At 43.1% G+C, this 27,772-nt stretch overlaps 1 protein-coding gene across 3 annotated transcripts in view; it reads right to left on the bottom strand.

The window, feature by feature from the left end:
• Positions 1-27,772, bottom strand: part of LOC126260823 (juvenile hormone esterase-like) — a 553,778-nt gene that overhangs the window by 16,375 nt on the left and 509,631 nt on the right. For all 3 annotated transcript variants that reach the window (XM_049958207.1, XM_049958210.1, XM_049958208.1), the window contains one exon: positions 15,455-15,640. In XM_049958207.1, coding sequence (XP_049814164.1) covers positions 15,459-15,640 — 182 coding nt within the window. In that variant the 3' untranslated portion in view covers positions 15,455-15,458. The remainder of the gene's footprint in view (positions 1-15,454; positions 15,641-27,772) is intronic.

Here is a 27,772-nt window from a genome sequence, read left to right as displayed (position 1 = left end):
TGATAAATTTTTTTCTGGCGGCACATCCCACATGCCACATCCCTACAGGCTCCGTTGACTGACGCACTCATCAGAAAGAATACTTCAGGGCTCTGCAAGGTCCCGTGGGGCGATGACATGCGATGCACATTTGACGCACTAAAAACGGCACTAGCGAATGCTGTTATGCTTGTGCACCTGGTATCTGACGCCCCAATATCAATCACAGCTCACGCAAGCGACGCTGTGCTTCTGCAGCAGGTGGCAGGCTCCGCACAACCACTATGTTTCTTCTCGCGGGAGTTGTCAGCCTCCCAGCGTAAGTGGTCCACTTTCGACCAAGAACTCTTTGCTATTTACGAGGCAGTTCGACATTTCCGAGAGGACATTGAGGATAGGTCAGTGACCATATATACAGACCACAAACCGTTAGTGAACGCTGTGCATTATCCCACAACCGACCTTCCCGCTGTTTCAGACACATGGGCCTAATATGTCAATTCACAACAGACGTCCGTTATATCAAGGGTGTGGACAACGTCGTTGCTGACTACATGTCACGGGTCGGTATGATCTCGTTTTCTTTGGACTTCGATGACCTAGCTGCCCAGCATTAAGCGGATGACAACATTCAACAGTTACTGAAGAGCGAGTCCACCTCGCTCTCAATTGAGCCCCACTGAATTCCAGGTTCGGCCGTACCAGTCCTCTGTGACATCTCCACAGGTACTGCCCACCCTCTAGTACCGGCCGCCTTGCACCGTAAGTTATTTGCCGCTATCCACGACCTAGCACATCCCAGTATTCGAGCTACCACATGCCTCATAACAGAGCGATTCGTATGGACTGGGGTTAGAGCAGACTGCTAAAACTCGACATGGGCGCTAAAGTCGGCCATCACACATACCCACCATTGGGCTCATCTGAGGTACTGAAAGGCAGGTTCTGCCACATCCATCTTGACCTGGTCGGACCGCTCCCTCCTTCCGAGGGTTTCCGATACATTTTATCTATCATCGACCGTGTTAGTCGGAGGGTGGAGGCAATTCCAATAACAGACATTACCGCCGCCTCTGTCACATGGGCCTTCATCGCCACCTGGATTGCACGGTTCGGTTGCCCGTCTTCGGTCACGACGGACCAAGGATGACAATTTGAAGCTGTGCTCTTTAGCAAATTATGCGATCTATGTGGTGCAAACAAATTACGTACAACTGCCTACTGCCCGCAAAGCAATGGGATGGTTGAGCGCTGGCACCGCACATTAAAAGCAGCGCTGATGTGCCACAACAGATCTTGGTCCGAAGCCCTCCTCTGGGTACTACTAGGTGTCTGTTCTGCTTACAAAGACGATTTGCAAGCCATCCTAGCGGAATTGTTGTACGGGGAACCCCTCGTCCTCCCAGCACAATTTGTTGAGGATTCCAATCCTCCCCCTCAGTCAGAACTTCTGACGGTTATAGAACTTGTCTCACACTTTGCCGCGAATGTATGCCCCCCACCCCCACGAGCACACATGGTCCCTTTTGTACTCGTGCACAAAGACCTACACGTTTGCGAGTACATGATGCTGTGCGATGATATGGTACAACCCACATTACACCTGCCCTACTCAGGCGCACACATAGTGATAAGCCGCTTGCCGCAGAACTTTGACGTTCTGCGCAACGGTAGAATACAAACAGTGTCTGTCTCGTGCCTTAAACCAGCTTGGCACCTCAACGACGAGGCAACTTCAGAATACAACTTCCAGCCCGACCACACTCTCGTGCCACCTTCAATCTCTAATACCTCAAATGCGCCGAATCCCCCCTCCGGTACCCGTGACGCGTGTGATGATGCTTGTGATGATGAGTGTGACACCAGTGGTTCGTGTTCTCCCCCCAGCTCAGAGGCTGCAGGAAAGGTCACGTAAGGTGTCGAAATTCCCATTTCCTAAGACTGGAGGGCAATGTGCATCTGAGTTGCTTGGCCTTGTGCATATGGATTTAAGTGGCCCCATGGAGCAATTGTCACATGGTATGGCTAAGTACATCATGTATGTACTAGTGGATGATTCTTCCAAAAGGACATTCTGTTACTTTCTCAAGAGTAAAGATCAAACATTTGAATTTTTTTGTGAGTTTAAAACTTAGGTATAAAATAGAATTGGTGCAAAGATAAAATCAATTAGATCTGACAATGGCAGTGAATTTGTGAACTCAAATTTTGATTTATTGCTTAGGGAGAATGGAATAGAGCATCAGATTAGTGTGACCTATAGCCCAGAACATAATGGTGTTGTGGAGAGGACCAACAGATCAATTTGTAAGATGGCATGGTGCATACTATTTGAATCTGGTCTGCCTAAGCAGTATTGGGCAGAGGCATGCCATACAGCTGTTTACATAAAGAACCATGTTCCACACAGCGCAGTTAATGGTAAGACTCCACAGGAATTATGGGCTGGAAAAGTATCTCGTTTGAACCATTTAATGGTGTTTGGTAGTCGAGCTTTTCTCCAGATACCAGCTCAAAACAGAAGAAAGTGGGAGCCAAAGCTAAAGAACTTGTTTTTGTAGGTTATGATGAAATGAACAAAGGTTACAGACTAACTGATCCACAGAGCCCCAAGAAAATAGTGAAAGGCAGGAGTGTTGTTTTTGTGCAGAATGGGTGCTGACTGACAATACCAGGACACCAACTGTTAATAATGAAGATTACTGTATGTTCTGGTCAAATAAACAGTATAATGAATGGGGAGAGGCAGAGGAAGAAGAAGTCAGCAGTGCTGGAAGTGACAGATCATTTTTGATACCCTACATCCCAGATGCTCAGTCTGTGGCAGACACAGAAGAGACTGAGGTACAGCCGATGGACCCTGATGCTTCAGAAGAGGACCAACCAGTCAGAAGGTCAGCCCATTTACCCAAACCCAAGGAGTACCTGAACTATGTCATCTATTTGGTAAGTGATTTTTCTAGTTTGGGAGAAGATCCTGTGAACTTGGAGGATGCCACGTCGAGGAGTGACAAAGAAGACTGGATAAAGGCCATGAAAGAGGAAATTAAATGTTTCCAGAACAATGGTGTTTGGGGACTTGTGGATCCACCAAAGAGTAATAAAAGTATTGTAGGTAACAAGTGGGTATTTAAGCTGGAAAGGAATATGGATGGTACAGCACTCCACCGTGCTAGACTACTTGTTGCTAAAAGGTTTACAAAAAAATTTGATATTGATTATTGCAAGACTTTTTCACCTGTTGTGAGACATAGCACTCTTAGAGCACTCATTAGTTTAACTGTAATTCTTGATCTTAAGAGCTATCTTTTTGATATTAAGACTGCTTTTCTGTATGGGGACTTGGCGGAAACTATTCTCATGAAGCAACCAGATGGTTTTGTTTTAAAAGGGAGTGGAGGTAAAGTCTATAAACTAACTAAGGCCATTTACACTTTGAAACAATCAGCCAGACAATGGAATGAAAGGCAAAATGTATGCTTTTAGATCTAGGTTATGTTGCAAATACCAATGAAGATTGTGTATTCATTAAATGGTCAGGTAAAAATGTTGCAATTCTTGCTTTGTATGTAGATGATTTTTATGTCTTGTGTCATAACAGTGTGATGAAAGATAAGTTGTATCAGGGATTGTCTGAGAATTTTGAAGTTAAAGACCTGGGAGAAGCAAAGTCCTGTTTGGGTATGTGTATAACCAGAAACTGGGAGGAAGGTAGTTTAAAACTTGACCAGAAGGGTTATATTGCAGGTGTGCTGAAAAGCTTTGATATAGTCGATTGTGCTCCTTTTAGAATTGCAATGGAAGCTGGATTAAAGCTTTGGGATATGCAGGGTGATAAAGTTCCAGTGCCATATCAAGAACTTACAGGTTATTTGCTGTATATCAGTACTAATACAAGAACCGACATATCTTATGCAGCAATTGTTTTCAGCCAGTATAATTGTAAGTTTACTAGTGTTCACTGGAAGGCAGCAAAAATGGTGCTTCGTTATCTCAAGGGTACTATAGATTATGGCATTGTGTTTGACAAAGGAGATTTCAAGGATCTGAATATAAGTAGTTTTGTTGATTTGAATTTTGTAGATGATTTAACTACAGGGTTGTCACAACTTGGAAGTGTTTTTATTTTGGGGAAAAACATAATTTCATGGGAGAGCAAGAAACTGAAGGATGTAGCAACCTCAACTACCGAAGCTGAATATGCAGCTTTGAATTCTACAGCCAAATAGGCACTTTATTTGAGACTGCTAATAAGTGAATTGTTAAATAATTAGCACCAAAATCTTGTAATCATTTTCTATGAACAACCAGAGTTCTATCAGACTGTCACAAAATCCTGTGCTGCATTTTAGATTAAAACATGTTTGGGCTAAACGTGTTAAAAGAAATGAGATTGTTGTTAAGTATTTGCACTCAAAGGAAATGCCTGCTGATGTATTAACTAAACCACATGCCAGAGAGCAACACATGTATCTTTTACATAAATTGAAATTGTCGCCAGCTTAAGTGGTAGTGTTATGTTGGTAATCTGGCTCCTTGGTTCTCTTGTTTGTATACGTTGAGTATGACGAGTGGACTATCTTTGCTCTTGATGTACACTTTCTTAAGTATGCTACATGTAATGTATTGTTGTCATAGTATAAGTATTATGAACAATCTGTTACTTATCTTTTTCAGTGCCTAACCTTGCTCTGCTAACATTATTCCACAGTTAAGTTGAAGCATTGTTATTCTAACCAACACAGGTTCCTCATCTGAAACTTGGCCATGGACTGACTGTCTCATGACCAAAAATCGGGCCCTTATATATGCTCACAATAATAGGGGCCAAACCTACACATTGTTCAAAGATAAATTTACAGAAATTGAAATTAAAACTTAACACATTAAATTAACTGAATACATTGAAAAATTCGTTCCCTTTTACAGTTTCTTCTACTACAAGGGTTAGGCTGAATTATTTGTTTAAATCATGAAATTAACAAATATAGTTACATAAACAATACTTTTGACAAAACTGGTAATTACTTTGGAACTGCCGGCCACGGTGGTCTAGCGGTTCTAGGCACTCAGTCCAGAGCCGCGCGACTGCTATGGTCGCAGGTTCGAATCCTGCCTCGGGCATGGATGTGTGTGATGTCCTTACGTTAGTTAGGTTTAAGTAGTTCTAAGTTCTAGGGGACTGATGACCATAGATTTTAAGTCCCATAGTGCTCAGAGCCATTTGAACTTTGGAATTAATTAAGGGCTGGTTTTGCTAACATTTTTTCGAAGAGATCCAAATAGATGCTTTAAGATTACTAACATTTCGTCTTCCAAATGTTTATAATTAGTACCAGATTTATATTTGTTTATACATCAACAACAGAATTTAAGTTATGATACAATCACTGATTCACCCTATAATGAAAGATACTAACTAGTAATAGTCAAAGTAAATTAGATAATCACTTACATACCTAAAACTTAGCACAAAATTAGAGATGCTGTTATATTCTTTAAAACTGAGGGCCAACCTTCCTCTTATAAGAAAATGCAGATTATATTTACCTATGCTAATGGTAAATAGTTAAAAGTGAAAATACAAATTTAAGGAGGCAGATGGTAAAACAAGAGGGGAATTAAAATTATCCCAGCTTGCTTCATCACATCACGTCCTCATTGGACTGAGCAGATAGATACTGCAAATGGCTAACTGGGCAATTCAATGACCACAAGCAACCCCAGAAATTGGGTTTAAAATCTACACACAAACAAATATTACATAAGAAATGTTATCAAAAACTAGAGAACATATGTTTTTTTCAAATTTATTCTTATGTGAACTGGCCATACAATAATTCCCATACAAAATATTTACATACAGTGCATTGTAGAATATCACAAAAAAATCCACAAATTGTACTTTTAACAGAAAATTAGGCATCTTCATCATAAGTGATGTCCTTTTTGGGTAAGTGGAGATTAAATTAATTTTTTTACAAGCATTTTCAGACTTTTAATGAGCTTTTACACACTTTCTCACCAAGTTGTCCGTGCCTTCAACAGACCCCACCTGGTTCCAGTGGCACTCAAGGACCAAGTCAAAGATGAATTAGATCACCTCATGGAATCTGACATTGTTCAGCCTATCACATCAAGTGAATGGTCTACCACCTTAGTTATAGAAAAGAAACCATCATGCTGGTTAAGCCACTGCAGAGATTTTAAAGTTTCTGTGAACACACAGTCAACAGTGGATACATACCTGATACTGTTCCTGGAAGAACCCTTTGCAAAGTTTTCCTGTAACTAACACATGCAGCACGAAGGCTGTAGCCCCAGATCCTGTTTCGTGGCAGGTCATAACATTCGTTCAACATGGTTGGCCAGATTCACCACCTTCTCATATGTTCAACCCCTTCTGTAATTTTACATCTTTCAACATCGGTTCTCTGGGTGGATGGTGTTCTGCTTTTAGACACAGATCATGCTATCTCTCAGGTAGTGGTCCCTCAGTGCTTCATTCAGAGGTTCTCCATTTATTACATGTAGATCTTTGGTGAGTATCACACACAAAGGTGTCGCCCATTGACATGTTTTGGCCTGGCTTGGACAGTGATGTTACCAGCCTGGTTGCCTATTGTTCACAGTGTGTGATGCACCAAGCAGCTCCCCAACCATCATTGTCTCCTCGGCTGAGGCCATTGTGTGCATGGGACCACACACATGTGGATTTTGCTGGCTGCTTTCTCACTGTTTATTGGCTGGTGATAACTGATGCACGTTCTCATTTTCTGTATGTCTTTCATTGTGTTTCCACATTCACAAGTGCCATCATTGCAGCCTTGTCCAAATTTTTTTCACTCAAAGGCTTGCCCATGATGTTAGTGTCTGATAATGGTCTACAATTTTTATTGCAAGAGTTTGCGGCATTTTGTGATCTGTCACATCTTTGCCCTACCATTTCATCTTCAATCTAATGGTGAGGCAGAATGCCTAGTGCAATCGTTCAAAACTCAGAGAAAAAAGTATGTTGCCACTATTTATCTGAAATTTCCTTAGATTGGTTTCTCTCCCTGTACCATTTCATTACATTTTGGTGAGGTAAGTTTGGCAGCGCTACTGTACGGGTGCCTGTTGAGGACACTGCTACACCTCCTGCGCCATCCACCTGTACATCAACCTGTGCAGCCACTGCACCTCTTCCAGCCAGGTGCAGCTGTGGGCATGCATGGTTTCAGATGTTGCCCTAAATGAAGTCCAGTTGTCATTGTCAGATGCAGGGTGCAGCATATCTGCAACATCCACATGGAGGATGGCCTCTGCTCAAGGCACTATAATCAGTTTTGACTTCACATGGATGGCCGCATGTGCCACGTCACACCTTTGCCTCCGAGTCTGTCCACAATGGGCATCACTTCACCTGCTGCTGACAGTTCTCCATGCCTACATGGGCGAGGGCATCTATCCTTGGTGGCTGAACCAGCAGTTCCTGCATTGCTTCTGATGCCATCATCAGGGATTCTGTCATCCATTCTTGAGCAACCACTGATACCAGTATCATCAACATTGCAAGCACCATCTCTGAAGTCAATGCTCAAGATCAACATGGAAATAGCTCCGGCATCAGCAGTGTTGCTGTATGGTTTGACACTGGAAGGTGGCAGCAAAATGTGTCCATGCCCAAAACAGATGAAACCATTCACTCCCACTGCAGTACGCCACCATAGCCAGAGCCCAGCAAACAGCATGAACATCTCAAGAATCCATGATCTCTGTAAGAGAGCAAGAGTGCAGTGATGTATGTGGGTACTTCCAAAAGGCTGCATGTGCAACTCAGAGAAAGAGAGAGAGGGGGGGGGGGCTGAGTGAGAAGAGAGGGGGGAAGGGAGGGGGGAAGGGAGGGAGGGAGGGAGGGAGGGAGGGAGGGAGGGAAATCACCATCAGAGCCATTGACAGGCCCAAACTATTTCAGGCTAGCTGAGCTACTCTCAGCCGCAGTTCTCTATGTCTGTTGCTGCAGCTTTTTGTGTATGTGATTGGTTCCTGCTGAGTGTTACTTAAATACTGTGTTCCACTTGTTAATGCTTCTGTGGAATAAAGTTGTGTTCAGTCTACATTAACCTCATTTAGTTGCAGTTGATGAGCAACCAGTTCTCAACAATGTACAGAACATCCTGCAAGATCTTAAAATATGAAATTGAGATAATGACAACAAAAAACAGAAAATGTTTTTGCTCCTATTTTTTCTAGATTTATCATCAATTAAAACAAGTTCACATTTTACAGAACTGAATAAACAAACCCACTGACAATGGCACAAATGTACAGAAACATGTTTGGGTATCTATGTATAAACAGCGTTCTTGGTAGCAGGTGGACCTTCAGTCCAGTGAATACATCTGCAAACATGACAAATGCAAGAGCAGCAAAACGAAATAATGAACACTAGTTTACTGTTATTTTAATTAAGTTTTTTACCCATTTTACAACTTCCTCCTTAAGTTCCTCCATTAATTCTTCATTCTTTATTTCTACTACAGGCAAGCAGTACAAAGTCATGAGTAAAACTAAGATATTTGCAGGTAAGTTCCAGTAACATGTAGGCCATTCCTTCTTTGTTTCCCCAGTACAAAGCACGCTGCAAAAATATGTTGGTGATACAGATTCTCCTTGTCAGCCAAGTGACAATTCATGTAGGTTTCTCTGTTATATAATTCCATTCAAGTTATGAAAATGGCCTATTGTGCTGTGTTCATATCTAAATCAGATTTCTCCTTTACCTATTTAAGATCTATTTTTTTTTCCTACGTGGTTTGTGATAATTGTAGTGAATATCTTGTGTATAATGTACTGGAAGCTGATGGACCTACAGTTCTTTATGTTCTGCCTGTCTACTTCCTCATGAAGAGAAATAGTTACAACAGTGTTCCAGGACAGGAGGACAGGGAAATTGCCTTCTTTGCCAACATTCATAAATGATCTTGCAAGTTCCTTTTGAAGAACTTTTCCTTCAGATTTAATAATTTCTATTGGCACCATCACCCCCCCCCCCTGTTCTGGTGCCTATGCAGGGGCCAGGGGTCCCACCCAGCTTCCCAGCTTCTGGGGCTCTGTGCCACACCCCCTGTGTTTCCCAAGTTCAACAAACCCATTGAGCCTTGAGGCAACTATATGGCTCATCTGGAACAAATTTTATTGCTCATGATGTCACTGGTAACGTTCAGCATCATGCATTTTTTCTCGCCTTTGTGGGCCCAGGAGTTTATCACCTTCTGAAACAGTTCCATCTCGATACAGAACTTCATGCTCTCTCCTACGAGACGTTGACTTCTAGCCTCTTGGATTATTTTGACTCTCAGATCCACATGGTGGCGGCAAGTCACAAGTTCATCTGTTGTCAGAAGCTTCCCGTGCAGCCATAGAGGGAATGGATTGCTAAGCTGCAACGTCTCTCCTGTAACTGTCACTTTTTCTGTGGCAACACCCACTGCAAGCAGTCTTATGGTTCTGCACTCATTCATGATTCTTCTCCCTGCCCTGGATGATACCTTATGGACTCATCTTCTGAAGCTGAAAGATCCCTCTTTAGACACCTTTCTATCCATTACCTGTACTTATGAGCAGTTCTTTTGCTCTGCTTCCACACTGCAGTCCCCGGCGCAGGTCTTCACCCCTCACCCCCCATGATGCCAGTTCACATCACCGCAACAGTGCCGGAGGCCACCTCCTGAGGCTGCACCCACCCTCCAGGACCAGGGTGCTGGTCCCCATCTGTGCCAATGGTGGCAGCAGCAGCAGTGACAATGGTTGCCCTTCTGTAGTCAATGCTTTGTCACACATCAGAGGAAGATTGCCGTTTCTGGAGGGTGACCTGTTTGGCCTGTGGAAAGCGGGGTCACAAAGCTGTCGGTTGTCATTGATGGCCGTGGACCACACTGCTTTGGACACCGCCGACTCCATGGATGAGACGGACCTGCTGCCACCAATTTCCATTGTGCAGTCAGTTTTCTGCACACGACGGAACAATCACCCTGACTGTGTGGCTGGACAGCACTCCTCTCCCTTTTCAAGTGTATTGGGGGTCCTCCACCACCATCATTGATGGGGATTCCCACTGTCAGTTGGGTTCATCATTTCTTCGTCCATTCCACACTTCCCTGAAGAGCTACAGCAACAACGTCATCCAACTGCAGGGGTGGTTCTTGGCGTGGGTAAAGTACCTCACTCACGATGTCACAGCTCGGGTTTTGGTCCTAGCTGCCCCCAAGGCTACCAACTTATTGGGAATGGATCTTTTTCCCTTACTGGGCCTTAAGATATATGGCTTGGACACAGCTGTCCAGTCATTATTGGCAGACAATCACTTGCAGCAGCTTCTGGATGACCTCCCAGATGTGTTCTCTGCCACATCTCTGGGGGCCTCCAGGTTCAAAGCCCATATCAAATTCCTTCCCTCAGTAGTCGTGAAGTTCCAAAAGGCTAGCTCAGTGTTTGCCCTCTGTGACAATCTACAGCAGAAACTTCGTCGCCCAGAGGCTGAGGGCATCCTGATCTCGGTCCCCAATAGTCATTGGGCTACACCCATCATGGTCCTTGAGAAGCTGAACAGATCTCTTCGCATTTGTGGGGCTTTTAAGGTCACTGTCAACACTCAGTGTGTTATTGACTCCTATCCTATACACAAGGTTGATAACATCCTATTCTGCTTGGCTGGTGGCAAGGTGTTTGCCAAAACTGAACTGCGGGAAGCCTACCTCCAGTTGCCCACAGATGAGTCATCGAAAACGATCTTGGTAATCAATACCCCTTTTGGGCTCTTCCATTACAACCGCCTCCTGTTCAGGGTCACCAGTGCTCCGGCCATCTTCCAGTGCTATTTGGAAACATTCACAAGAGACATTCTGGGGATGGCTAACTACCTTGATGACATCTTAGTTGCTGGCGTCTCCACCCTGGACTTGGCCCGGAACCTCCAGCACCTCTTCCATGTTCTTCAGCATGCTGGCTTACGTTGCAACAAGGAGAAATGTCTTTTATTATCCTCAGGTGACCTACCTCAGCCATGTTTTGAGCGATAATGGCATTCGACTGACGCCCCTAGTATTCAGCAGCTGCCACCCCTGAAGGACATCTCCCAGCTCAAGTCAGTCCTGGGTCAACACCATTACTACCGCCATTTTATCCCACATGGTGTGGCTCTGGCAGAACCCCTCCTCCACCTCCTCCATAAGAATGTTACCTGGGACTGGTTGCCTGCTTGTGATAGGGCATTCCACTTTTCAAGTCTTCTCTCCTGACGCTGGCTTGCCTTGTCCCTTATGACCCTACCAAGCCTCTCACCTCGGCTGCTGATGTGCCAGACTATGGTGTGAGGGCTATCTTGTCTCATATCATTGATGGAGTCGAGAGTATGGTGGCCTTTGTCTCCAACACACTATCCCTGGCTTAGCGTAACTACAGCCAAATTGAGAAGGAGGCCTTGGCCATCAGCTTTGGGTTTAAGAAATGCCAGGATTTCATCTATGGCTGTCACTTCACCTTATACACTGATCACAAGCCTTTGGTCTTGTTGTTCAGTGCTATGTCCGCCATCCCCACGAGGACTGCTCACCGCCTCCAGCGCTGGGCCTTGTTCCTCGTGGAATATTCCTACAGCATCCGTTTTTGGGCCACAGCTCTCCATGCCAACGTGGATCTTCTCTCCGGATGGGTGCCAACCCTGAGTTCGATACTGTCCTGATTTCCTGTTTCCACCTGGATGATGCCGCTGCTGAGGCAGTAGCTGATTTGCCACTAGATTCCAATCTAGTCACACAGCGCATGGCAGATGACCCGACCCTCCAGGCACTGATGCACCATGTTCAACATAGGTGGCCATCAGACTGTCATCAGCTGCTGCAGCCAGAGGTCTGGGCCTACCAGCACCACTACCAGTACCTATCTGTCAGAGATGGGGTCCTCCTCATCTTGGGTGATAATGAATAATGATCATTGGCGTGTTGTGCTGCCACCCTCCCTCAACCAGTGGGCCTTGGGAGGTTCTGCACATTGGTCATTGGGGGATTGTCCTGACAAAATGACTTGCCTGTCAGCATGTCTACTGGAGGGGGATGGACACTGCCTTCACCCACATGGTGGCCTCATGTCCCTCTGTCAACAGCTCCATTCGGTGCCCCCTTGACACCTGTTCCTGTGGCCCCCTGCTCCTTCTCCTTGGTCCCATTTAAAGGCCTGTTCCTCAGCTCCTCCTGGATTATGCTTGTGGATGCAGGCAGTGGCTTTCCTTATGTCTCCTGCATGTCCCCCACGACATCTGCCAATACCATCCAAGCTCTTTCCCACATCTTTGCCATTGAGGGCCTTCCAGAGATGTTGGTGATTGACAACGACCCTCAATTTACATCTGCTGAATTTACCTCCTTCTGCACCATCTTGGACGTCAAGTTGATTCATACTACTCCCTTTCATCCTGCAGCTAACGAATTAGCCAAATGATTTGTCCATACATTCAAAGTCCGCATGTCGAAATTGCATCTTCAACACCTCCTGGATGATGCCCTTACCACCTTTCTTCTCTCCTACTGGTTCACAGTTCAGGATGGGCCATCCCCAGCTGAAAAACATCACGGACGTCCTTCTCGGTCCCCCTTGTCTCTTCTGTTTACGTCTTCTTTTCGCCCAGCTCCTCCATGTTTGGCATGGCCCCGTTTTTCTCTACAGGATCTGGTCTGGGCAATGGTGTTCACCTGGAATTGTCCCTGGTGGGTCCCCGCCAGGGTCTTGTCACTCATCAGTCGTGCTATGGTGACAGTTACCCTCGATGATGGCATGGTGTGCCAGAAGCACACCAACCAACTTCACACCCAGTGTGGTGCGCAGCTGGCTCCTCTGCTGTCTCCAGAACTGTTGGCTGTCAGGGATGCCAGTGCTCCTCTCCATGCCCAACAGCCACCTCCGCTACTGCTGCCATTCACACCCCAGGTGGACATCTGCCAGAGGTCCCTATGCCCATGGAGGTGGATCCTGTGCCTGTGGCCACTACTGGTCTCCTGTCGACGGTGGCCCTGGGGCCCAACATCAAGATGAGCCTTCCACTCACACCTGGGGGGGGGGGGGGGGGCATGGATAGCTCTGCTGCGGTGGACTACTTTGGACATCATAGCATCCCACTTCAAGTCCAGCCAGCATGGGATGCCTTCATCACAGGGCATTTATTCACCAGAAAAGCTACATCGTCTGTGTTGTCAACACAAATATTTCGGCCACAACACCAGGTCTCCACCAATGGCTGCCAGGGATGGCTACCTGCTCTTGGACCCTGTAGAACAGCTTCACCAGAGGTCGGAGATAGCCCAGGAACTACTTTGATATGCCAGGCATGTGATCGCAAATAGTTCCGGCAGATACATCCACTAAATGGACTTTATAGTGCGGTGCACTGCTGGCGTAGGACAGTTTGACACACCCCTTGGAAATATAAAGAGCTGCTACCCTAGCAGCCATGGCCAGATGCCTCTTCTAGCTGGTCGATCTCTTGCAAATGGACTTGGTATAATCAACGAAAATCTTGACATTGTAGAATTGTTTGTTTGTGCTCTCTCCCCTCTCTCCCCATGAAGAGTCAGGTCTTTTCCATTATTATTTGTCATTTTGTGTTTGTGACAATCCACAGTTGGGATTGAGTCAGTTGTTCTTTTGGAGATTGTATTATTGTTTTGTTTTGGCAAGTCCAATAAATTGTTTTTGGACTTGGGTTTTCTGCATTTCTATTCTGCTAGCGCATATACTTCAATAAGTTTCTGTTTTGTTTGCTTTATGCTTATAAAACTATGCTGATAATGCTGAATTCCAATTTTTTTCAAATTTATTTTCATGGTTTATTGTCAGGAATAATACCCAATCTAGAGGATTTTTAATCCCAGCAGGTTACTATGGCCAGTGCACTGTGACCAGTTTTTATCCAAAGTGCTAGGCAAGGTCCTTTGTTTGCTCAGAAGGGGAAGCTAGCAGTGTTCTTCTCCCATTCTGGCCAGTCACCAATGACAGAATCAAGGTGCCTGCCCTGCACTCTTTCTCAAATGATTTTACAAAATCTGTTTGATAAAAAAACGTCATTTTTGCTTTACTTATAGCTTTACATGTCAGTTTCATGATGATGTGCCCATCCTTTTGTTAATGCTCATAGATGATGTAATATTTGCATGTAAGTAAGACACAGCACAGAATTTGAAGAAAGTTTGTAATGAGAAACAGGGGTCATAATGATTTTACGTTTGATGCATACTACATAATATGTTGCTGCACATGAAATTTAGCTAAAATATTGACTTTTGCTTTAAGTTGGTTGAAGGCCTCTGTCTGTCACATATCTTGAGAAAATTGATCTGATGTAAGTCAGAGTGAAATATCAAAAAAAAAAAAAAAAAAAAAAAAAAAAAAAAAAAAAAAAAAAAAAAAAAATCATGTTTTGAAAACAATTTTAGATATTGAAATGAGATTTTGGCATATGATTGCAAAGAGGAGAGTATTTTGCCATATATCTATTATGAAAAACTTAACCATCTATCACGTTCTTCCATTAACTGCAGACTTTTTTAAGTTAAAGAATGTAGTTTTTATGGGCCATTGACACGTGGTGAAAAGAAAAATGTGAAGACATTACACATTTATTTTTAACCAAGGAAGTGATTTTTCATAACCAATTAACCTTATTTTTCCTCAGTTCCTCAATAAGCTCAGCAAATCACTGTTTTAGAATTCTCTCACAACTGTTCCTGCATGACACATTAGTGAGGTGACATTGTAAACTGCACTGTGTTTTGACAAAAGAAGCGAATTTTAATAGGATAACAAGAGAAATGTAGGTTTTTTCAAAATTTACCACTCATGGTGCTTCTCTGAAAGCTAAAAATTGTTAACAAGCTAGGCATAAATAAATTGCTTATTTTGTTGCATTTTAGGGGAATGTAGAAATTAACCAAAGCAGAGGTGACAGATCTTTTGGAATGCTCACCATGTAAGTGTGGGCACAAAGGGGTTCCACTTAATATTTACAAAAAATGTGAGCGTAGGCATGTAAGTATGGGCACAAAGGGGTTCCACTTAATGTTTACAAAAAATGTGAGTGTAGGCTTCAGTTTAGAACAGCACTTCCCCTCCAGCACTCAGATTTCCCCTACAGCACCTGCTTGTAACCACCAGCACTACTGCTCTCCCACATGTGCCCTGCTGATTGATTGCACATCTACCAGCCACATTATTCTGCATGCACTCGCTAGAGATGAATTAGGTACGATGTTGGTCAATGATTTTAAGAGCAGAATCTTTATTATTCATTCTACCAATATAAATATATTCTCAGTACTTACTAGCAGACGGGGCACTTTTAATTCACATTATTTCTTCCATAGCTATGTTAATTATTTCAGAATTGTAGGAATTATATGGAGAAATAAGTTCTAAAATAATTAAAATGTTTTAGCAGTCTCACCTTTTCAGAACCAGTAGCCTGGCAGGATATTGTCTGTAGACAACAGGAGAACCAAATGGGGTGCTTGTTCCTTGTAATCAGGCTTGCTGATACTGTTCTCTACCAGTGGTAGAGAATTCCAAAAAGCCAAACGACCATGTCCAAAAGACTGACGAGAACAGAACTGCAAATGTTGACTTTCGGCATCTGCAGATATTAAGAAATGTCATTTTGATGCAATATGATGTTTTTATTAATGTCAAAACATCCATGAAAACTCACTGTCAAACAGAAAAATATTTATATTCACTAAGAATATTTTATTTTCTCTTGACAGCAAGGTAGAAATTTATGTGAGATGTACATTGATGAACTGGTGAAGTGTAAATTCAATGAAACTCTTTAAATGCAACTACTGTTTTAATGTTGTTGTTGTGGTCGTCAATCCGGAGACTAGTTTGATGCAGCTCTCCATGCTACTCTATCCTGTGCAAGCTTCTTCATCTCCCAGTACCTACTGCAACCTACATTCTTCTGAATCTTTTTAGTGTATTCATCTCTTGGTCTTCCTCTACAATTTTTACCCTCCGCACTGCCCTCCAATACTAAATTGGTGATCCCTTGATGCTTCACAATATGTCCTACCAATTGATCCCTTCTTCTAGTCAAGTTGTGCTACAAATTTCTCTTCTCTCCAATTCTATTCAATACCTCCTCATTAATTATGTGATCTACCCATCTAACATTCAGCATTCTTCTGTAGCACCACATTTCAAAAGCTTCTATTCTCTTTTTGTCTAAACTATTTATCGTCCACGTTTCACTTCCATACGTGGCTACACTCCATACAAATACTTTCAGAAACGACTTCCTGACACTTAAATCTATACTCGATGTTAACAAATTTCTCTTCTTCAGAAACGCTTTCCTTGCTATTGACAGTCTGCATTTTATATCCTCTCCACTTCAACCATCATCAGTTATTTTTATCCCCAAATAGCAAAACTTCTTTACTACTTTAAGTGTCTCATTTCCTAATCTAATTCCCTCAGCATCACCCGACTTAATTCGACTACATTCCATTATCCTCATTTTGCTTTTGTTGATGTTCATCTTATATCCTCCTTTCAAGACACTGTTCATTCTGTTCGGCTGCTCTTCCAGGTCCTTTGCTGTCTCTGACAGAATTACAATGTCATCGGCAAACCTCAAAGTTTTAATTTCTTCTCCATGGATTTTAATTCCTAATCCAAATTTTTCTTTTGTTTCCTTTACTGCCTTCTCAATATACAGATTAAATAACATCGGGGATAGGCTACAACCGTGTCTCACTCCCTTCCCAAACACTGCTTCCCTTTCATGCCCCTCGACTCTTATAACTGCCATCTGGTTTCTGTACAGATTGTAAATAGCCTTTTTCTCCCTGTTAGTATTTTGCATCCGTGGCTTATTAAACTGATAGTTTGGTAATTTTCACATCTATCAACCCCTGCTTTTTTCGGGATTGGAATTATTATATTCTTTTTGAAGTCTGAGGGTATTTCGCCTGTCTCATACATCTTGCTCACCAGATGGTAGAGTTTTGTCAGGGCTGGCTCTCCCAAGGCTATCAGTACTTCTAATGGAATGCTGTCTACTCCCGGGGCCTTGTTTCGACTTAGATCTTTCAGTGCTCTGTCAAACTCTTCACGCAGTATCATATCTCCCATTTCATCTTCATCTACATCCTCTTCCATTTCCATAATATTGTCCTCAAGAACATTGCCCTTGTATAGACCCTCTATATACTCCTTCCACCTTTCTGCTTTCCCTTCTTTGCTTAGAACTGGGTTTCCATCTGAACTCTTGATATTCATGCAAGTGGTTCTCTTTTCTCCAAAGGTCTCTTTAATTTTCCTGTAGGCAGTATCTCTCTTACCCCTAGTGATATATGACTCTACATCCTTACATTTGTCCTCTAGCCATCCCTGCTTAGCTATTTTGCACTTCCTGTCGATCTCATTTTTGAGATGTTTGTATTCCTTTTTGCCTGCTTCATTTACTGTTTTTTTGTATTTTCTCCTTTCATCAATTAAATTCCGTATTTCTTCTGTTACCCAAGGATTTCTATTAGCCCTCAACTTTTTACCTATTTGATGCTCTGCTGTCCTCACTATTTCATCTCTCAAAGCTACCCATTCTTCTTCTACTGTATTTCTCTCCCCAATTCTTGTCAATCGTTCCCTAATGTTCTCCCTGAAACTCTCTACAACCTCTGGTTCCGTCAGTTTATCCAGGTCCCATCTTCTAAAATTCCCATCTTTTTGCAGTTTCTTTAGTTTTAATCTACAGTTCATAACCACTAGATTGTGGTCAGAGTCCACATCTGCCCCTGGAAATGTCTTACAATTTAAAACCTGGTTCCTAAATCTCTGTCTGACCATTATATAATCTATTTGAAACAGACACGGCTTATGATTCTGTTAATAATTATTTTTTTCCCTTCTCATTTTTCAGCTTTAATTTAGTTCTCTATAGGTACCCAAATATTTCAAGACATTAATCATATAGATACACAGTGTGTAAAAAAAGAAAGAAAGTGTTGAATAATTTGACAGGTGCTAGTACTCATCAAAACAAGAAAAATAAGTCCAGAAAACATGTGTCCAGATATGCATACTTTCTGAGATGAACATATGTTCAGAGGAAGGGCTGTGTGACTACTGGTTGCGGGTATTAGCACAGTCATTGCATTGGTGTTCCGTCAAACGTGTCAGCTGGTGAGGGACATAGGTAGCCTTACACCTCAGAAGACTCACAGTGGAAGGTCCCACACAGTCTGCGCATCTGACATGGAGGAGCATGTGCTATGTTTGGTGGAAAAAACCCATGGGAACAGTATGCAATGATTAGCAGCAGCAGAACATGTGTCTCACTCTCTTATCTGGGGTACTTTGTGAACAACCGCTGTACACATAGCATCTACACCACAGATCCACTGTTCACATGCAAGATTTTATTTACTGGTGAGGCAGGTTTCACAAGAGATGGTGTTGTGAATTTCCATAACCAGCGTGTATGGGCAGATGTAAATCCCCAAGCAATTCGGGAAAGTGGGGATCAACACTGATTCTCAATCAACATACGGGCATGCATTGTATTGTATTGTATTGTATTGTATTGAACTGGGGACCTAGAAACGATGGAGAGACTTCATCCCCTCCATAGCCCTCAGTGGTTCACAACCACACAACAGGCTACAGCAGTTCACTCATCCCACCACTGCCCCACACCAAACCCAGGGTTATCATGCAGTTCGGCCCTCAGTGGACCCCCAGGGAACGTCTCACACCAGATGAGTGTAGCCCACTGTTAGTGTGGTAGAGTAATTATGGTGTACGTGTATGTGGAGAAAGTGTTTGCACAGCAATCACTGACATAGTGTAACTGAGGCAGAATAAGGGGAACCGGCCCACATTCACTGAGGCAAATGGAAAACCGCCTTAAAAACCATCCACAGACTGGTCGGCACACTGGACCTTAACACTAATCCATCAGGTGGATTTGTGCTGGGGACTGGCATGCCTTCCCACCTGGAAAGCAGTGCGTTAGACCGCGTGGCTAACAGGGCGGGCTGGGCGGGCATTCTTGGTTATAGAGTAATGTGCCGATATATACTACCACAAAGGTTACATGGAGCACATTATCTAGACTTTCTCAATAATGTATTACCTACCTTGGTGGAGGCTGTGTCACTGCAGCAACAAATACAAATGTGGTTCATGCATGATGGGAAGGACCAGCACACTTTCGTCACAATGTGTGTGAACATCTTTATGCGGACATTTCAGGACCTCTGGATTGGCGAGGGGGACCCCGCATCTTGGCTTTCTCATTCTCCAGACCTCAATCCCCTAGATTCTGGTTATCAGGACATTGGAAGGAATTGGTCTATGCCACGCCAATCAGTGACATGCAGACACTATAGGGTCATGTCTTTACTGCACCAGCAGGTACAACAAAGACTGGGTATAGTTCAAAGAGTGCATCATTCCTTATGCCAGAAGGCAGAGGGGTGCATTGTCACAACTGGGCACCATGTTGAACACCTCATGTAAACACATGTTTATCGCAGAAAGTATGCACATCTAGATGCATGTTTATCGATCTCAGAGAGTATGTATGGGATTCTGGGTACGGATCTTAATATACGTAATAAACAGTTCCCAAGTTTCCTATATAAACATATATTTTACCATAAAGACTGATATACATGAACACTGCATGAAGTACAAAGGCAGACTGAATTAAATATGGTGGCTCATCAGAGCAGTTAATGTTCCAAAGATTGTAATTTGTGTGGTCAATGTGACCTATCGATGTCACACAGCCACCCCAACCCCCCACCCCCCCTCGCAGTATGGAGTATGGTCTATGAGCCCTGAAGGGGTGTTGGGGGTCGTGTGGTTGTCAGCGTCGGCATGAGTGGTGCGAGGCAGCAGGCACACGACCGGAAGCCCCATCTCTGTTGGGTCAGTGTGCAGAGGTGCGGCAGGCAGCTGCCGGTCCAACTCATAATCCAAAAACCAGCTGGGAGGAATGATGCATCGGCCAACTCAGGAGTACTGGTATGGGAGAGGAGGCGGCGTGTGAGCATACATTCCCCGAATGCATACTGAGCCGTCCAAAGAAATGAAAGCTCGAATACATGACGGGTCGCACTCTTGTGGGAGGGACAAGCTGTGCACTATCTTGATGTTGAGTTCCTCGGTGAGGGTCGGGTCTGTGCTGTTGGTGAGCAGTACAAGCACACAATTATCTAACACCATAATTGACATGTCAACGACGTGGTCCGGTGGTACCTTTCAGTGCAAAACGAAGGATGGGGCTTCCGTATCTCTAGTACCTGAAATGTCTTCAAAACCAGTGAATGGGGATGATGATGACATGCCTGAGGAACCCGCGAACAGCGGTGGTGACTCGTTGGATGGAGAACACCCAACTGTAGATTGAACGGACTCGTTAGCGGGTTCGTCGAAAGAACATGTGCTCGGGCAGTCCAATTGGGATGGCAGAGGGGTGTCAGAGTCTATGAAGGCAGTCTTGAGCATGCGTATAGGAACAGTTTGCGAGTGATCTTTTATCACAATGTCAGACATCATCTTGCCCCTCCGGAGTACTTGAACGGGGCCACGGTAAGGAGGTTGTAAGGGTTGTCTGACAGAATCGTCCCTGAGCATGACATGTGAGCAAGTGCTGAGTGTGGTCGGCATGTAAGTGTCAGGTGGGGAATGGCTGACAGGTGGGTGTAGTTGGGTGTTTCTAAAGTGTGCACGCATCCTTCTGATAAAGTCTGGGAAGGAGGGGGAATCTGCAAGATCTTGGGGCAGAAATAGTTCCCCAGGTAAAACTGGGTTTTCGTCGAAAATGAATTTGGAAATCATACTATGTAAATCTGGTTTAAATGTAGAACATAGGCCCAGCAACACCCAAGGAAGTGCCTCGGACCAGAGACAGTCTTGGCACCTGAGTGCAGTTTTAAGGGTGCGGTGCCATTGTTCCACCAACCTGTTGCTTTGCAGGCAGTAGGCTGTCGAATGGATCTTTTTAATACCGCAAAGATTACAGAGAATTGTAAAAAGTGCAGATTCGAACTGTCGACCCTGGTCGGTTGTGATGGTGGACAGACAGCCAAACCTAGTGATCCAAGAAGAAATGAATCCTTTGGCCACAGTTTCTGCTGTGATGTTGAGTAAGGGGATGGCTACCATCCAATGAGACATTCAGTCTATTGTGGACAGGATATACCTGTGGCCCTCCAACGGAGGGAGGGGACCGATAAGGTCAACATGTACATAACAGAAACGTCCCTTAGGGATGTCAAACTTGCCGAGTGGTGGAGAGGTGTAATGTCCTATTTTGTTTTGTTGACAGGAAATGCAGCTGCATACCCATGTCTGACAGTCCCATTTCACATCTTTTCACACTAAATGCTCGGTGACGAGGCAAGTAGTGGCTCAGACGCCAGGGTGGGCGAGATTATGCAAGGTGTTGAAAACTTGTCGGTGCAGCGTGGGCGGGAGCAAAGGCCGCAGAATGCCCGTAGAAGAGTCACACCACATTTCATCCAAAATGCCAGGGAACTTAGCCTTGGTAAACATGAGCAAAGACTGTGGGTTCATGACCAGACCCTGAGTGTCCTCGTCTGAAACCTGTAGAGCATCGAGGTCAGATAAATCGACCATACTTGAAACGGCATTGATTTGCGAGAGGAAATCAGCAGGGATGTTCTCCATGACTTTGATGTAGCATACATCTGTAGTAAATTGAGAGACCAGGCCAAAGTGGTGGAAGTGTTGGGGGGGAGGATCTTCTGGTGGGTTGCAGAAGGCATCTGCCAGTGGTTTGTGATAAGTAAGAATGAAGAAAGGATGGCCCTCGATGTCAGTGTGGAAATGTTTGATGGCCTCGTACACCGGCAGAAGCTCTCTATCAAAAGCGGAATATTTCTTCTGTGCTGTAGACAGTTTTTTGGAGAAGAAATGAAGTGGTGAAACGGTGTCACCTTTGCTCTGTTGTAATACTGCCTCGACCGCGATGTTGCATGTGTCTGTAGTGATGAACAAATCAGCACACAGATCAGGGTGGGCGAGTACGACTGCGTGAGCTAAAGCTGATTTAAGAACCCTGAAAGCCTCTAGCAAGGGTCCAGTCCAATGGACTGGTTTAATGCCCAAAGTCTGTTTGCCGGAGAGCAATCCATCAGCAGGGCCTGCACGGTGGTAGCAGAAGGTAGATGACGGCGGTAGTAATTTGTAGTACTTAGGAAACATCTGCATTCTTTGTACGTAGCTGGGGGTGGCAGTGACGTGATAGCCTGCATGCAGGATTTGGGAGGCTGCATTCCATCTGCAGAGAAAGTGTAACCCAGAAATATCCCAGAAGACTGACACAATTGGAATTTTTCTTTGTTGACCTCAACACTGTTGGATACCAAAGTCTGGAGGACCTGGGATAAATGATCTTTGTGGTCTACAGTTAATTTGCTGAAAATGACTATGTCATCCAGGTATGCGAAGCAGAACTCGAATCGTCGTAAGACTGAGTCAATGAGATGTTGCCACATTTGTGCCACATTCTTTAAACCAAATGGCATGAAGCTGTACTGGAACAAACCGAGCAGTGTGATGATCGCAGTCTTTGGAACGTCTCCAGTGCTACGGGAATCTGGTTATAAGCACGTTTGCTGTCAATCACACTGAAGATTGTGGCACCCAATAACATATGAGTGAAATCATTTACGTTTGACATGGGGTAATTGTCCATGACAGTGTGAGCATTTAAACGTCTGTAATCACTGTTGTTGTTGTTGTGGTCTTCAGTCCTGAGACTGGTTTGATGCAGCTCTCCATGCTACTCTATCCCGTGCAAGCTTCTTCAGCTCCCAGTACCTACTGCAACCTACATCCTTCTGAATCTGCTTAGTGTATTCATCTCTTGGTCTCCCTCTACGATTTTTACCCTTCACACTGCCCTCCAATACTAAATTGGTGATCCCTTGATGCCTCAGAACATGTCCTACCAACCGATCCCATCTTCTGGTCAAGTTGTGCCACAAACTCCTCTTCTCCCCAATCCTATTCAGTACTTCCTCATTAGTTATGTGATCTACCCATCTAATCTTCAGCATTCTTCTGTAGCACCACATTTCGAAAGCTTCTATTCTCTTCTTGTCCAAACTATTTATCGTCCATATTTCACTTCCATACATGGCTACACTTCATACAAATACTTTCAGAAATGACTTCCTGACACTTAAATCTATACTCGATGTTAACAAATTTCTCTTCTTCAGAAACGCTTTCCTTGCCATTGCCAGTCTACATTTTATATCCTCTCTACTTTGACCATCATCAGTTATTTTGCTCCCTAAATAGCAAAACTCCTTTACTACTTTAAGTGTCTCATTTCCTAATCTAATTCCCGCAGCATCACCCGACTTAATTCCATTACATTCCATTATCCTCGTTTTGCTTTTGGGCTGTAGGATGCCTGCCTCCAGAAGTTCGTTAATTTGCTGCCAGGCCACGCACAACTTAATGGGGTTGAGGAATCTAATCTTGTGTCTAATAGGAGGGCTGGCAGTGGTATTTACAGGGTGTATACATGGACAAGGAAAAAAAATTCCCGGATTTTTCCTGGATTTCCCGGCTAAAAATACATTTTCTCCCAGGTGACAGTGTATTTTCCCTTATCAATCCTTTCAATGGTTATGGTTTTATACATGGATGTACAATTTCCTGGCACTTTAGGAAACGAAACTCAGGGAAAAAGACACCTTTTGGAAATATCTTTGATGTGTAGCAACATGTACGCTGCGTATTTTCGTATTACGACAGCACACATTGGAATTCCACCAAACACCGCATGTTGCTTTCCGAAATATTGAAATCGAGATTTCGATGCACTTTTGTAAGCCATTCATAGCTTATGTCGTGTGATCTTGCCAGCCGATGACAGCGGATATTCAGAGCATAGGACACGTGATGTAGTCAGCCAACAGCAACATCACTGTTAAGTAGCACGAACACACAAACAGGGAAAGTTAATAGTGTAAATTAATACACATAGTGTTGATACATGAAAAGCAAAGGTTTCACATATAATATTGGTCTCAAGCTGCAAGAGAAGCTAAGCTTTCTCATATACTGTTGATCTTTTTTGCATGTGTTACACTTTAAGATATATCACACAAATGTGCCAGTAAATTTTTTAATAATGACATAAATGTCTGATCTTCACGGTTCAAAATTCATCTAAATGGCTCGTCATCAAAGAGTTGATTTTTAAATGAGACTCAAACACTCTGTGATTTAATAAATTCATGGTACATTCTTGCACATAGCTCAACTTACGTAAAAGGATATTTACCTTGAAAGTAATGCTTTTCAAACCACCATTCGCAATATTTTCCCGTGCCTGTTAGAAATAGGTTCCTTTCAGCAGTTGCCAGAGAGTGCAGATAACTGGCAACACCGTGCTTGGGTAGCTATCATGACGTAGGAAGTCCGTATGTACGTACGTGTAAAACATTGAAAGATCATATGTTGTCATAAAAGAAACAAGACATCAGAGGATACTGCAAGAGCATCGGAACTTCGTGAACCATATTAAAATGTGCACATTTTAAGTGCATACTTAAAGGGCACATTCATACGTCCAGATTCCCAATGAAATAGACCTCGACCTGATATTAAGCTTTTCAGTGCTGTTTTCGGGATGTAAATTTTCTTGGAGCACCGATACTGTATTATATCATGTTTGGGTCTTTATTATGGCATAATGCCATATGTGCTAGAAAATGAAAACATGCACGTGAAATGCGATGAACATTTGAAACTAGCCAGTACTGTGGAATTAAACATTTCGTTTCAAATACATTGACTGTCTCTGCGGAAAAGGTTAACAAAAGCCTAATTTCTTTAGCAAACAGACAAAAATAACTGCATTGTTCCACAAGGCTATTAATGCTTGACTGCCAGAAAGGTGGAAATACAATAAAATCTGAAATTAATGACATATTTCAGCCTTTCGTAATTATGTGAATGTGTTTTAATTCACTTGATCACTCCCGACCACAGATATCTGTTTTGTTTTCATTTGACATGAGAGTAAACAAAGGGGAAACAGCAAAATCACTAAATGTAAACACGGGTCACGTGGAGTCTACGCACTATTGCTCAGACTGCTCTGTGCTTCAGCCCCGGATCTACAACATTTGCAAACCGGGTCAATATTAAAAAAAGAAAATCGAATTTTCAAAATATGTTCATCTTGTAGCACACATCTTTCTGAAAAGTCTGAAACATAAAACATATGTATTCGAGGAAATGTAAGACATATTATTTGGTCTTAAGTATGCCAAAATGCAGTGCCACGCCTCTTCATAAAGCATTTTTCTACCGCACATCCAAACTATATTCAGGAGAGTGGAAATTGAAATGTCCTGTGGTGCCTCTCCTGTTCCCAGTTGGCCGGTTTGACAGCCTGCCCCTCCTTAAAAAAATCTCACAATTAATAGCGGATGGGTTTATTTGTAATTGAGAGAACAAGAACTCTTCAGAAAATCTGAACTCTTTATTGCCTAATAGCTAATAATTTACTGTTTTGCGTGACATAAAATTAAATATAGGATATATAAAACCAATACTGACAAGAGATAAGCAAGAAATTACACATTTCTTCAAACCTTAGCTCCTAGCATTTTTTTTCTCTCTAATCTTGCTACAGCTTTACATGGCATGCTTTCCTTTCTGCAAAAGAATCTATTACCTCATCAAAGTTCGCCAAACGTTTTGCTACATGAAAAATCGAAATGTCGTTATCTAATACTGAAAAAGCTGTTAATACAAATAATACCCAAGACTGGTGTGGTTTCTCAATCTGATTACATCTATTTTGTCACTGTCTGCTAGATAAAACAAAATAGGCCTTTCTAATGTGGCAGCAATTTTGTAAAACACCAAATAAACGAGACTGTTTTGGCACAAATGGCCATTTTTATAACACGACAGAATATAATCCAATAAGTACCAATATCAAATACCTATTAGGCATACTACAAACAAAAAGCTTTATGTTAGGAAATAGTTTCACATTTCATTCATACGCACCAGCTTCTCAAGCATGAGTTCGAAAAGTAGTATTACGAAATTTTTATATAAATTTGGAATCGTCTTATTCTTCCATAATTTGTGTGATGTCCCGCCGGCAGGAGTGGCCGAGCGGTTCTAGGCACTGCAGTCTGGAACCGCACAACCGCTAGGTCGCAGGTTCGAATCCTGCCTTGCGCATGGATGTGTTAGATGTCCTTAGATTAGTTAGGTTTAAGTAGTTCTAAGTTCTAGGGGACTGGTGACCTCAGAAGTTAAGTCCCATAGTGCTCAGAGCCATTTAAACCATTTTGTGATGTCCCTGTTTCTTCTCCTTCCTGGTTCTAACAGACAATCTTGTCATCACCAATTCTGTAGCTATTGCTGCCACTGTCAAAATTTGTTCACCAATTAACCTCACTAACCCTGCCAGAATCACAAGTTTAGTTATCCTGCGATTATTTTCTGGTTAGACATTATTACGTGTTCGAACAACATGTTTTCCACATTACTTCCACGCGGATTATAGCCGGGGACTGTACTACTGGTCCTTACTAGTGTAGTGATCTAGCCAAAAATTTTCTGTCAAAATTTCGTTTTCTTGGATACACCGAGAAGATAATACGTAATCTTTCTCACCTGTTATTACTGTCAGTCGTTTATTTCCACTCTGGTAGTCTGAATGTATGGATTTCACTAGTAATTATAACAACGCTGATCATTCGCAAACCCAATCAACTACATAATCAGACAGCGATTGGCATTCATCCGTTCGGCTTTACTCCCTCAGCTCATACAGCCCCGTCCCCTTTTGTCTGTGGAAAGTTTATTTCTAGATGCGACGAGGATTCTCCTGACAGACACATCACGTACACAATGCATGCATTCAAAAGTCAACTTTTGATTCATTCAGAAATCAACTTAAAATGTGTTCAACAATGTTCAAAAACCAACAGGGAAGCGTTTCAAAATGATATGAATAATCGATAGGCAAACGTGTGCTGGATGCTAGGAGCTTTGTGAAACAAGTCATTTTTACTCAAGAATATGAATTTGGCGCCCCTTTTCTCTGGTAGCATCCAGATTCTAGATGCTTGCAGCGACTGCTTGCTCAGCCAACAGCCACATTCCTGTTTCCAGAAGCGGGAGAATCTACTACTCAAACGTGACTCAACTGCGCATGTGCATGAACCCGTGTAACTGCTAAAACAAAAGCCCGCCGGTGTGGCCGTGCGGTTCTAGGTGCTTCAGTCCGGAACCGCGTGACTGCTACGGTCGCAGGTTCAAATCCTGCCTTGGGCATGGGTGTGTGTGATGTCGTTAGGTTAGTTAGGTTTAATTAGTTCTAAGTTCTTGGCAACTGATGACCTCAGAAGTTAAGTCGCATAGTGCTCAGAGCCATTTGCTAAAACAAATCGAATGTAAACAATTGTGACTTCACGCTCATTGGAGGCTATTTGTTATTATGAAGTACTGCACAGTCTTCCTAAAGCCTTTGACACATTTTCAATTGGCAGATGCTTGCATGAGCACTGTGTGTTGTTGTTGCCTATGGCACATTTCCTTTGCAATTTAAGTTATTTTTGTTTTTTTCTCTCGTTTATGTTTTATTGTTGAAGTAGTATTCTGCAGTAGTGGGATACAGTAATATCCTTTGTTAGAGTATCAGTTCTTACCAGTCAAAAATACAAAAATTTAACTGAAAACT

This window comes from Schistocerca nitens, chromosome 5 (genome assembly GCF_023898315.1).
Source record: "Schistocerca nitens isolate TAMUIC-IGC-003100 chromosome 5, iqSchNite1.1, whole genome shotgun sequence".
Taxonomy (NCBI): Eukaryota; Metazoa; Arthropoda; class Insecta; order Orthoptera; family Acrididae; genus Schistocerca; species Schistocerca nitens.
The sequence above is the reverse complement of the archived record's forward strand: the minus strand, read 5'-3'. Positions and strand labels throughout refer to the sequence as shown.